Source organism: Herpailurus yagouaroundi, unplaced genomic scaffold (assembly GCF_014898765.1).
Source record: "Herpailurus yagouaroundi ecotype Mexico unplaced genomic scaffold, PumYag 159, whole genome shotgun sequence".
Taxonomy (NCBI): domain Eukaryota; kingdom Metazoa; phylum Chordata; class Mammalia; order Carnivora; family Felidae; genus Herpailurus; species Herpailurus yagouaroundi.
In genome coordinates this window covers 38,211,670-38,224,950 of record NW_024412400.1, presented here as the reverse complement: position 1 = coordinate 38,224,950, position 13,281 = coordinate 38,211,670, and the positions used below count along the sequence as shown (strand labels likewise).

The following is a 13,281-nucleotide window of genomic DNA, read 5'->3' as shown; positions in this document are numbered from 1 at the left end:
ATATTTTCTTAGACAAAGGAAGTGGGGAAATTCCAGTTTGGCGGTTTTGCAGAACTACAGATGTTATGGCAATATCATGAACATTGCATTGTCACTAGGACTGCATAAAAGAATTTTCACACAAATTGCTTTCCAGATACTTTTCATTTCTTTTATACATTTGTAGCACTTACAAGGCTAGAGCTCCATGTGGTACAGCTGGAGGGTCACTTTTAAGGAAGCACAGACTATACCCAAGTTCTAGATGTGGGTTGTGCCTCAAAGAACAACAGGAGGGATCCAAGGATAGAGTCCAGCCCCTCATTCTCTCCTCTCTCACCCTCCCCCCTTCAATCTAATGACTGCCCTGGATTGTTGTTCAGGCATCTTTCAAGATAATTGGAGAGTGCCCATATCTGAAATTAACTATACTGGAAAAAGCCACTTAATATTTACTTGACACAGGCTCCAAATTTTCATAGTAGATACTGAAAAATTGTTCAGGAGTTTATCTTCAAAAATGGAACAGAAAATTCAACATTTCCTTTATATTTGCAACTGTGTGCCAATTCTCATAATGAACGAAGAATGAATAAATGTGGGGGTTTTTTGAGTATAATTTTCCCTGCAAAATGCATTCTAGCAAAATACAAACATCTTTTCTTTCACTCTTGACTTTCAGAGCACTATGATGTAGTGAAAATCACTTTTGAAAACTTATCATAGGGCTTCTTCATTTTTCTCATGGGCTTCTCTTTGATACTTGGGCATTAAAAAATCACTCTTTTTTGAAGGGACTGTTGGTCAGCAATCTTCTTTAGCTCTTTCCTTCACTTGTCCACTGGAGTAACTCATCCGGGGCTTCATTTGTCAAAAAAGCCCATCATTCTCCTACTTCTTACAGCATCACTTGCATCCATTTTATGAAATTCTGAATCTTTTACAAAATCAATATTGCACCGTGGATTGAATGTGCATTGTATTTACATTGCATTTTCAGATGTTTACAAGGTTGATGAATTGACCAGAGACTAACTAACAAAGATGTTAACATACTGGGCCTACCTAGATGCTAATATTGGGCAGCAAGGAATGTTTGAGAGGGGACTAATTTTGTAAGTGATCGGTTCACTGGTGAATATTTCCATATTTCCATGACTTTGATTCCCTGTGCAACCTAGTGAACTGCAGAGATTGGGTAATATATACTTTGGATAATAAGAGTCCCTTCACCTACCACTCTGCTTTTCTTTCTAGAATCTGCCACGGGGCTTTTGTCCTTTCTACCTCTCCCCTTTCCTACTGCCTGGAGTTCTTTGGTTCCCTGCCCATTATGCCAATTCTGCATGGTGAAAGTCTAGAAATTGGTCTCACAGAAATGGACCTTATACACACTTTCAAAGTCCACTTGGGTCTGTCTCAATTTTAACACATTAGGCTTCTTAGGACATTTAAAGATTATAATTTTGGTCAGAATTCTAGTTCCAAGTCAAATATGTGTTTCTAAAAGCAAATAATATGGCCTTTGGTAAACTTTTAAAATCATATGGTAACATCAATGTCTTCCTATGTGTCTCAACAACAACAGAACCATCAGTGTTGGAACACTGACTCTTTAGTGAAGATATGAACACAGTTATCATTCTATAAATTAAGAAAAGAAAATACAGTTGCATATTTATGTTCAAATAGCTTTCTATCTATTGAGACATGTTTAATACTTTGTCTTTGAATTTTAAATTTTGAAAACTTAGCTTAGTCCTAGGAATGAAGTGTTTTCTGGCTAGGATGACTTCAAATCATTACCAGAAAGTGAATTGAGCAATATTTTCACATTATAATTTAAAACTTTGACTTTTTAACAAAATATCATCTAAAACACTTATGCTGTTGGATAGCATATTCTTGAAATGTGTGCAAAATAAACAATCATTTATTTTCCTCTTTGCTGTTTTAAAGCAATTTTTATCGGGTTGAGGGTGTAGGTTTCAGGATATAATGTAGTTTGCCAAATTCTGTAAACCCCCACCCCCCTTTTTTTAAGGTCATACAGGGTGTGGTGCCTTTAGAGAATTTTTTAAAAGTTGTAGTTCTTGGTGTTTTTTTCCTTCACTTTTTCAAAAATAGTAAGATAATCTAAACACCACTGGGAAGTTTTGTTTCCTGCTATTGGCTCCTGGGTTCCCCCAGTATTAAAAGTCATATTATTCTCTGTAGCTAGCTTTTACTTATTTTCTTGTTAGGTGTGTTTACATTCTTAACATTGTAAGCTCAGTACTAGAAATGAAGGCTTGATAAGTAATATTTTAATGATTATTATTATTATTTTGCTTAGCATGGTGAAAATAATTTAGAGGGCAAATGAGGCATCTAAATTCAGCTATATCACTGGTGTTGTATATAAGCCAATTTGACAATAAATTATATTAAAAAATAAATTCAGCTACATCCTTCTTGTGGTGGTATGGTTGTGGAAAATCTTAATGGATCCGTTCTGTTCTTGTTGTCTTTTATTAATCCCTAGTTATTGGAAAGTACGTAACAAAATAAAAGGTTTAAAATTATTTTTCTCTAATTAAATAAAGGAAAGCCTTGGTTCCTCCACAAGGCTGTAATTATCCTTAGAAAAACAAATTCTCTATGTATCTTAGCTGGTCAATGCTACAGAAATAAATTGTTGGAAAAGATCTTTTAAGGACAGAGAGATGCCAGCAAAGAAACACCATTTTCAGAACAGAGCACAGGATGGTGAGATCTGATGATTTGGGTTCTGTCTTCATTATCTGCCATAGTTAATGACGGTTCACTCACAAATCGCTTGGCTGAAAATGCACTTTGAAATCCCAGCACAGAAACTGTCTCCCTATTCTCATACACTAGTAAAAACAGAGAAGAATCTATTGAGAGTGTGTGTTTAAAGTAAGAGGATAAAGGCAGGAGTTAAAATGTGATTGAATCCCTCTTGTGCTTCCCCCCTTTCTGGCCTTAGATCTGGATGCTTGAAGGCAGCAGAAATAAAGAGGGAACCCCAGTTTTCCCAGCAATCAGCAAGCGCTAACACCTTTTTTTTTTTTTTTTTTTTTTTTTTTAATAAGCAACTAGGGAATAACACTCCACAGAGGAAGCCATGACCCCCTCTCTGTTTATCATCTGTGGATCCCGAGGCCACGTCCCGCTAGGGTACCAATCGGCAGGGGGTTCCCCTGTCCTCCTTCTTCCCAAGGCCCTGCGAGCGGGATGTCACAGGGGCCGTGTGTCCTGGGGTGTCAGGGAGGAGACGCCCGCCCTGCCCCAGGAGAGGAGGCGGCTTGCCCTCGGAGCCGCCCCCTCCCGCCGCCGGAGAACAAACGGGATATTCAGCAGTGGCCTGTGGCTGCCAGAGCAACTCCTCTGGGGAAAGTAAGCGTCGAGTCAGCCTGCACCGTAATCGTCTTTAAAAGCACCCCCACCCGCCTGCAGAGCACACCCGGATACCTGGGCTGCCCCGCGGCTGCGTGTCTGTGTGTGTGTGCGTGTGCGCGCGCGCGCGCGCGAGTGTGTGTGTGTGTGTGTGTGTGTGTGTGTGTGTGAGAGAGAGAGAGAGAGAGAGAGAGAGAGAGAGAGAGAGAGAGAGAGGGGGGGGGGCGAGAGAGAGACAGAAAGGCGGGGGGAGCAGCAGCCGGGGCGTGTGCGGCGTGCGAGCCTGTGTTTCTGCCCGAGTGTGTCGGAGTGTGAGCCTGGGGGGGTGGTGCGAGCCGGTGTGTGTACCGGCGTGCGCGCCGGGGTGGGAACGAGCCGCGTGCGTCTACACCGGCCATGAGGGGCGCGGGCGCCTGGGCCGCGCTCTGCCTGTTGCTGGCCGCCGCCGCGCAGCTGTCGCGGCAGCAGCCCCCGGAGAGGTAACGCGACCCCCACCCGGGCTCCCTCCCTTCCTACCTTCCTCCCGCTCTCCTGCAGCCAAGCCCGCAGCTTCCTTGCAGCCGCGTCGGGGCGCCCAGGGAACCAGCGCGCGACCCCGCGCTCACCCGGGCTCTGGCGTCCCCCGTCCCCGCGCCGGCTGTCCCCGGGCCGGGTCCCGAGCCCCCCAGCTCCGCCTGCCCCCGGTCCTGCCGCTGGCCGGGCCACCACGTGGCGGGGGCTGGAGCTGACCTGCGCCTCTTCTTCCCTAGTGCTTATGCGGGCGGAGGGAGGCACTGGGGCCCAAGTCTGTGGACTTTGTTTTTTTACTTCTGTTTTCCTCTCCCGGGCGGCTTGGCCCAGAGACAGGAAGCCTTGGGGAAAACGAGTCGCGCGTTTTCGGGCAACCGCACGCCACCTCCATCAGAAAGTTAACTCTTCGCCACCTCCATCAGAGCTGAGGGAGGGCCCTGGTCCTGGACTGGGGGACCCACTTTTGGCATCCCCTCTTCCACCTCCATCACCAGCCACCTCCGTTTGTAAATGGGAGGCCCTGCCAATGGTCAATGAAATTCAGAAAAGGAGAGAAGTAGGCATCTCTCCACATCTAGGAAATTAAAACTTTTTAATGTTAACCAATTGCTTGTTTATCCATTTACCATTTTCCTATAAGCTCTTACCACTATGTGGAGGATTTGCTTATGGATGGATGGATGGATAAATAGATGTTGTGTTACTAGGATGGAGACAGATGGCAACTGGACTGAATGTTTTATTAGGCTATAATTTAAATATTCTAAAAGCTAGCAAGTATTTCAAATCCCGTATATAGTGCAGGCCTTTATTAATCAATATTAACTTTATCCATATTTAATAGGCTACACCTTTCTGAAGTTGACATTGGATTGTTAGACCCACTTTCAAATTAAGTGTCCTTCTTTTATTTTCCCAGACCTGTGTTCACATGTGGCGGCATTCTTACTGGAGAGTCTGGATTTATTGGCAGCGAAGGTTTTCCTGGAGTGTACCCTCCAAATAGCAAATGTACTTGGAAAATCACAGTAAGCATTTTTTTTAAGGGTATTCTCCTGGAAGTGGGTATTGGAAACAGTGGAAGGCTGCTGCATTTTTCCTCTGGCGTAAGGATCTAGGTAAGGGGCGAGTGCCTGAAATAGTGAAATGTTGGATTTACCTCAACTATGTGGGAGATTTTTATTAATAGAACTAGTGGCATCCTGTGTTAGTGATTCGAAAGGGCACAAGATAACTGTTGAAGGAATAAATTCTTAAAGCAGATGTGTTTCTGAAAACTCATCCTGACTCAGTTGAGTTTCATAGATTGAAAATTAAGGCTGTTTTCAAAGGCCTGTTGTAATGACTTTTGGAATCCATTTGTTGCCTGTGCCCGGCATAAATGTCTCCTAGTGGAGAACAGAAGATCAAAGGTAATGCTCATCCCTGACTACTTTATACCCATTATGAGTAAAAGGGAAAAGAAAATGAAAAAAAAAATAAATCCCACTTAATGTTCCTGATTTAAAACCACCACTAATGGCAATCTGAGAATAGAGAATAATAATAATTGTGGAATAGGGCAGTAAAGTCTAAATATCAAACAAAGGCTAATAAAATGCCCATGCTGGTTAGTAATGGCATAGATTATGCCAAGTCAAGATAAGCAGTCAGATTTCCAGACAGCCATCTTAAAAAAAAAAAGTAGTCTGGATTTAGAATCAGCTAGATTGAGTCATCTTTCCAGTCAGTATGATGGTGAGTCTTTTTCATTTTTTCGTTGTTGGGAAGTTGTTTAGTAATTGAACACATTAGTCCACTGAGACCTTTATTCAGTCAGATTGTGCCACAGGCTGATTATAATTTTTAAAGTAGCTCCCTCTTACTGAGCACTTACTGTTTCCTAGACACTATGCCAAGTAGTTAACTCACATACTCTCACTGAATCCTTGAAATCACTCTGAAAAGTAACTCTTCTGTACCCATTTTATAGATAGGAAACTGAGGCCTAGAACAATTATATAAGTTGACTTGATCAAACATTTGGTAAGTTCAGCTTTGCATAAAGTGAAACCTATTTTGTAATGGGGCATTTTTAACAAGGTCGTTTGACAGGCAATATGAGGGGTCCACTGCCTTAATATAAAACTTGGCTCCTGTATGTGTTGATGCTCCCCTATAAAATATTGACTGTCTGATGAACTGGTACATATTTCATTATGTTACTGCAACACATGGGGCCAGGAGAGAATGAGTCATAAGAAGTAGCTTTGAAATAGTGATATTAGTGTGAGCATGAATAAGGCTTCAAAATAAACACGGAACTTGGTTTTCATATTATAGTTGTGTTTCAATTGTAATTTAATGGCTTTAAGTTATACATGATCCAAGGAAATTAATGGCCGGGAGGCATCATGTGCCTAACAAGTAGAAATTTATGGTTGGCTATATATGGGGTATTATGGGCATAGTTGGTATGGCATCAAATGTTGATGGGAGGAGGGTGTCCAGTGAAAGTTTTCCTTGGTAAAGCAGTGGTGTGCTTCAGCAGAGGCCTGACTACCATATTCTTACGTGGGAGGAGGGGAAGTATAATGGATGTTCTGTTTGGATGCAATGTAAAAGTTAGGTGTATGGGCCCACCAGTTAGTCTTCCCTGGATTCACATTGTCATTCTATCACTGATAAATTGTGTGACCAGGATTTATCTTTCTTAAACCTCGGGATTGTAGGGCACCTGGGTGACTCTGTGCATTAATTGCCTGACTTCGGCTCTGCTCATGATCTCAAAGTTCGTGAGACTGAGCTATGTATCGGGCTCTGTGCTGACAGCTCAGAGCCTGGAGCCTGCTTCGGAATCTGTGTCTCCCTCTCTCTCTCTGTCCCTCCCCAACTCACACTCTGTCTCTCAAAAAATAAATGAACATTAAAAAAAAAAACCCAAACACCTCAGGATTGTTGTGAAATTAAAACCAATTAGTGCACGTAAAGGCCTTTGGCTCAGTGCCTGAGATATAATAAGTGCTTAATAAATGTTACCCATCACTGTTATCATTTTCATTATCATTATTGTTTGGTATTGACTTCTCCTTCCTTCTGACTTAGAGTCGATATGGCAGATCACTCTTACCCACTTACTTCATTGGTTAAGCTGGGCTTGGCATCAGCTCAAAACAACTCAGACTTCTATGGAACAATCTACTATATATCTATATCTATATATCTATATCTATATCTATATCTATATCTATATCTATATCTATATCTATATCTATATCTATATCTATATCTATATCTATATCTATATATCTATATCTAGGAAGACCTTATTTCTGCGGTTGGGTTCTATAATCATACTGAAGGTATTCTGTGTGAGTCAGGACTAGGTTAGCTCTGGTAACAGAGACCCCTAATAACAATGGCTCAAACATAAGTTTGGTTCTCTCTCACATAAAGGAATCTAGAGGTAGGCAATGCAAGGTTGGTGTGGCGGCTTCAAACCTTTAGGCACTCAGTATCTTTGTCTCTCCCTGTTAGGCCATACTTAGATGTGTGTTCAAGTTCCAGCCATCATGTTTCTGTTCTAGCCAAAATAAAGGAAAAAAACAAGGGCATGTATCCTCCCTTTAAGGACATTGTGCATAATTACATGCAGCTCTCCTCTTACATCTCATTGGCTGGTTTTTAGTTACATGGCACTTCTAGCTGCAAGAAAACTGAGAAATGAAGTCTTCATTTCAGGCATCCAGGTGCTCTGCTAAAATTCAAAAGTTTTCTTTTGAGTAAAAGTTTTCTATCAACTGTGGAAAGAAGGGAAAACAAGCAGACGACAAGCAGTTTCTGTGACATATTTATTTGTGGTTTTCTCAGGCTGCCTGAACTCATGTTCATGAAGTTGACTAACAAATGCCAGCCTTTTTTGGCAGAAGAAAAAAAAAAAGAAAAAAAATTTTTTTAGAAAGTATAGGTAATGTAGAAAAAAGAATTACACAACTTGATTTTCTACTTAAAAAAAGCTTAATAGTTTTCACTCTTAGCCAGTTGAGTTTATTCTATTCCAAGGGGCCTGTGTCTTTTGTGTTTGCATATGAGTAGCTACCAAGAACTTCCAGAGAAGCCCAGCACATTCTCCTGGTGATAATTACTGCCTCTGCTATTCCCAAAGGCCCTGAGTACTCTCAAGGTCTTAGTTTGACATTTTTATTTCTTCATATTTCACAGAGAATAGCACTAATTCATTTGTAAAAATCTTCTCGGTTCTTCTTCACAGTCCTCTAGTTTGTCGGAGGAGCAGAAGAGGACTTCGAGCTCCTGTACATCCTAGGGAACATAAAAAGAGGAGGACTGTGATAGTGCTAAAATTAGTAATCCTGAGGTCTCTCATTCATTCAACAGATGTGTTTTGAGTGCTGGATACTATGTGGATTATGGCAGCAAATAATGCAGGCAAACTCCTTGCCCTCCCTTATGCAGCTAGCATTCTAGTTTGGAGAGATGCGCAATTAATATTTAAATAAACAAGTAAATAATAAGATATTAAGTAGTGAGAAATACATTGTAACTATAAAATAGAGGTGCCTGGGTGCTCAGTCAGTTGAGCATCTGAACTCTTGATTTTGGCACGGGTCATGATCTCACGGTGAGATAGACCCCCTTTGTCGGGCTCTCTGCTGAGCTTGGAGCCTGCTTGGGATTCTCTGTCTCTCTCTCTCTCTGTCCCTCTTCCCCTCTTGCACGTACTTTCTCTTTCTCACTCTCTCTCTAAAATTAAAAAAAAAAAGATACTACTCCACATCCATTAGGATGGCTATTATAAAAAAATAGAAAATATCAAGTCTTGTTGGCAAGATGTAGAGAAATTGGAACCTTTGTGCATTGGTGGTGGGAATGTAAAATGATGCAGCTGCTGTGGAAAACAGTATGGCACTTTCTCAAAAAATTAAACCTAAAAAAAAGCAGAATGAAACCTATAAATACAGAGAACACACTGATGGTTGCCAGAGGGGAGGTGGGTGGAGGGATGGGCAAAATGGGTGAAGGCGAGTGGGGGATACAGGCTTCCAGTTGTGGAATACCTAAGTCATGGGGATGAAAGGTACCACATAGGGAATACAGTCAGTGGTACTGTAATAACGTTGTATGGTGACAGATGGTAGCTATACTTGTGAGCACAGCATAGGGTGTAGAGTTGTCCAGTCACTATGTTGTACACTTGAAACTAATGTAACATTTGGGTGTCACTGATACTTCCATAAAAAAGAAAAACAAACATAGAATTATCATATTATCTAGCAATTCCATTTCTGGGTATATACCCCAAAGAAGTGCAAGCAGGGACTTGAGCAGATACCTATATATCCATGTTCATGGCAGCATTATTCGCAGTAGCCAAAAGGTGGGAGTAACCCAAGTATCTATCCACAGATGAACAAATAAGTAAAATGTGGTGTAGACATACAAAGGAACACTATTCAACCTTAAAAAGGGAATTCTGACACATGCCACAATATGGATGAACCTTGAAGACATTGTGCTAAGTTAAATAAACATCACAAAAGAACAAATAGTGCATGATTCTGTTTATATGAGGTATCTAGAGTAGTCAAATTCATAGAGTCAGAATGGTGGTTCTCAGGGGCTGCTGGGTGGGGAGTTAATGTTTAATGGATACAGAGTTTCACTTAGGGAAGATGAAAAAGTTTTGGAGATGGATGGTGGTGGCGATGGTTGCACAACAATGAAAGGTCATTCTGGCTGCTGTATAGAATGAGTTGTAGGGAGTTAAGAATGGAACAGGGAGACCAGTTAGGAAGCTAATGTGGCATCTAGGAGAGAGGAGATAGTGGACTAGACAAGGGCGGTAACAAAGAAGATGAAACATGGACTCTTCTGCCTAAAGCAGTTGGCTTAGCAGTTCTGAATGCAGTTAGGATGTAGTGGCACCAGCCAAGAGGCTGGATATACCAGGCTCAGGACCCTTGCTTGGCAGCTGCTCCAGGCAGGGCTGAGGTCTGGTGTGGCCTCAGGGAAGGCGGTCTGTTAAAGGCTTTCCCAAAGCCAGAGGAGGATCAGTCCATTTTCCTGCTCCTGCAGTCAGTAAACCAAAAACGGAGTTTCTACTGGCTAATTCAATATAAATTTTATTAAAAGGGGCACCTGGGTGGCTCAGTTGGTTAAGCATCCAACTCTTGATTTTGGCTCAGGTCGTGATCTCACGGTTTGTGAGATTGAGCCCCTCGTTGGGTTCTTCGCTGACGGTATTGAGCCTACTTGGGATTCTCTTTCTCCCTCTCTCTGCCCACCCCCCTGCTCATGTGTGTGTGCATGTGCATACCCCCTCTCTCTCAAAATAAATAAACTTAAAAAAAATTTTTAAAATAAATTTATTGAAACATCACAGAGATGCCTCAAAATGGGAGTCTCAAGAGTGGTCCTAAAAGTCTAGTTCCTATAGTTGAAGAGGAATATTCTGCCTCTTGCTCCTTACCTTCCTCTCATCGTGGTTCTTCCAGACTGGAGATGTGTTCCCGCAAAGTGGCTCTCCCCACCAAATCGTTTTCATTGAACAACATCTTAGTAAGAGATTGAAGAGAGTCTAATGGTAGTATCTGTTTACTTTAAGAAAGTTGAATACTGGGGTGCCTGAGTGGCGCAGTTGGTTAAGCGTCCGACTTCAGCCAGGTCACGATCTCGCGGTCCGTGAGTTCGAGCCCCGCGTCAGGCTCTGCGCTGATGGCTCAGAGCCTGGAGCCTGTTTCCGATTCTGTGTCTCCCTCTCTCTCTGCCCCTCCCTCGTTCATGCTCTGTCTCTCTCTGTCCCAAAAATAAATAAAAGTTGAAAAAAAAAAAAAAAGAAAGTTGAATACTGCCTGTCACAACCAAACTTTCTAGCCAATTGTAATAGACTTTTCAGTATGGAAATACAGCCTACAGATTAGAAATTTAGATTTGTCCTTAAATTATAGTACTTTAAAATTTTCATAGCTAGTTCTTGGATAGCTGCACTGTCCCAAACACTGTCTACATTGGCTATTTAAGTTAATTAGCCAAATTAATTTAAAAATTCAGTATCTAAATCACATTAGCCATATTTTTTTTTTTTGTTTATTTTATCTTGAGAGACAGAGAGAGAGAGAGAGAGAGAGAGAGAGAGAGAGAGAGAATCCCAAGGAGGCTACATGCTGACAGCTCAGAACCCAACCCAACACTCAATCCCACAACCCTGGGATCATGACCTGAGCCAAAACCAAGAGGTGAATGCTTAACTGACTGAGCCACCCAGGTGCCCCCACATTAGCCATATTTCAATTGTTCAGTAGCCACATATAGATAGTGGCTACCATATTGAGCAGTATGTAATACGAATATTTCCCTCAACACAAAAACTTCTTTGGATAGTGAGGTTAATTTTACTCACGTAAAGGTATGTTCAGGACAGGGGTGCTCCGTGCTGCTTCGTTGTGCTTCTGCTTTGCAAGTGGAGAAGGTGACCCTTGTTCTATGGAGAGTTGAAATTGTGACTGGAACTCAAGCCTCTTGACTCAGCTGCATCTTTCTGGCTGCAACTCTTGGTGACCTCAACTAGTCTTAGGTTTTACTAATTAATCTTACTGAATATGTTCTCAAAAGTGTACAGTTAGAGATTAAGCCAGAGAATTAGAGGGTTATGAAATTGTTAAATATTTTGTAATCCGTGATGGGGTAGAAGGTTTCTTAGTTTCCTGTGAGAGTTGATTTTTGGAACTGGAAGTTAAGGGGCATCTGTATAAAAAAATACTTATTTGACATAGGTGGTGGGGACAGGAGTTAGTTAAGTAGGATTTGAAAGCTAATGTACATAAAACTTTGGAAAATGGTGGTTGGTTCTTCTAAGGAGGTTTGGGTTGAGACAAAGTTCAGCTGAATTGATTTAAGGATGAGAACCAGTAACTCCACCTGTAGCCAGCCCTGTAACAGGAAACAAAGCTCTGAGTATTAACACTACGTGGACCCTCTATCGCAGTGGTCCTCCTGCTAGGTGCATGTGTGCATAGGGATCAGACGGTGCTGGAGACAGTAAGAGATCTCTGAGATCCCTAAACGAAGCAGAAAAGAGTGGACCATTGTGAACAAGAACACAGCCCGTGTGATGAAGTTCACTGCTGCGTTGACAAGACATTTTTGAAGAGCACACCAGGTATGGTGCTAGAGATATACAGATGAATATGTATGAGATGCAAACGTGGGGGGGCTGCCTGTGAAGACGTGTTCCCCAGGCTCCGAGTGGGAGTGAGGCTCCACAGGTAGCTCTGACACAAAGATCTCCATTCCGTTAATGGTTTCATTATAAATTCATTGCAAACTTGGCAAATCACCAATACTTTTTCTGTTCCTTGATCTTTTCATCCATAACTTGTTCATTTTATAATCCCATAGTAGAGTTACAGATTCATACTGATGGTTTGACACAGTTTTTGAATTAAAAAAATAGACGTTAGTAGCAAAATAATACCTTGTGAAAGCAACTATTCAGAGTTTGACTTGGGCTACATATGTTATGGCTGGTTAAGTGGAACCAGCTGAATCTTTGTTTATAGCAACTATGCAAATTAGAGGAAACTGGAAGCCTAGAACCTTCTGGGAAATCTCCTTGAATAGATACGTAGGAATTGTTATTTTAAATTGGTTCCCAAAGTTAAAACTAAATGTGGCATCTGAGTGTGTTAGGCAGTTGCCGTCCTTATCTAACAGAAACAGCAGTTGGTATGTAGATACAGGTGAAAATGATTTGTGCTTAGATTTAAAGCTGGGCATGATTTACACAAGTTTTTAAAATCAGATACTTCATATTATGTTGTCCTGTTGTTATAAATCAGCATTAGAATTCCAAAGTACTTATTTATTATTTATATCTCTTCTTTATTTCCAATTTTAGTATACGTGCTGCCAACGGAACACTTTTCTTTATTTCAAAAAAAATTTTTTTAAGGTATTGAAATTAGCCAATTATTGAAGGTTTCATTTATTATTTTCAGCAGAAATCTGGCTTGGGAAAAATCAGCAAACGTTTGAGTTTAAAATTTGGCAGTGGAGGTTCCTTTAACTCTGAATTAAATAATGTGGGAGTGTCAGAAGGTCACAGACCTTTGCCAGAAATGGGAGAACAATTATAGCAATGAATAGAATCACTTCCATTTAAACTAGAAGTGTGTGGCAAAATTTTCTTTAGCTAATTCATGCAGAAGAAAAAGCATAAATCATATGTTGAAGATCTTCAGGCTCCCAGGTAATCCATGTATGGTCATTTTGATAACTATTCTTTCTTTTGAACTGGAATTAAATATACTGATGTGGAAATGGTGGAGTTCGGAGCAAATAGTCAAGAAAAAGTTTTTGAGATGTCTTTGGTGCAAAAAGGTGGTTTTATTAAAGCAC

At 41.2% G+C, this 13,281-nt stretch overlaps 1 protein-coding gene across 1 annotated transcript in view; it reads left to right on the top strand.

The window, feature by feature from the left end:
* Window positions 1-3,695: 3,695 nt before the first annotated feature.
* PCOLCE2 (procollagen C-endopeptidase enhancer 2) overlaps window positions 3,696-13,281 on the top strand; it is a 62,374-nt gene continuing 52,788 nt past the window's right edge. The window contains exons 1-2 of the mRNA XM_040480394.1: window positions 3,696-3,857; window positions 4,808-4,916. Of these exons, the coding sequence (XP_040336328.1) occupies window positions 3,775-3,857; window positions 4,808-4,916 (192 nt within the window). The 5' untranslated portion in view covers window positions 3,696-3,774. The remainder of the gene's footprint in view (window positions 3,858-4,807; window positions 4,917-13,281) is intronic.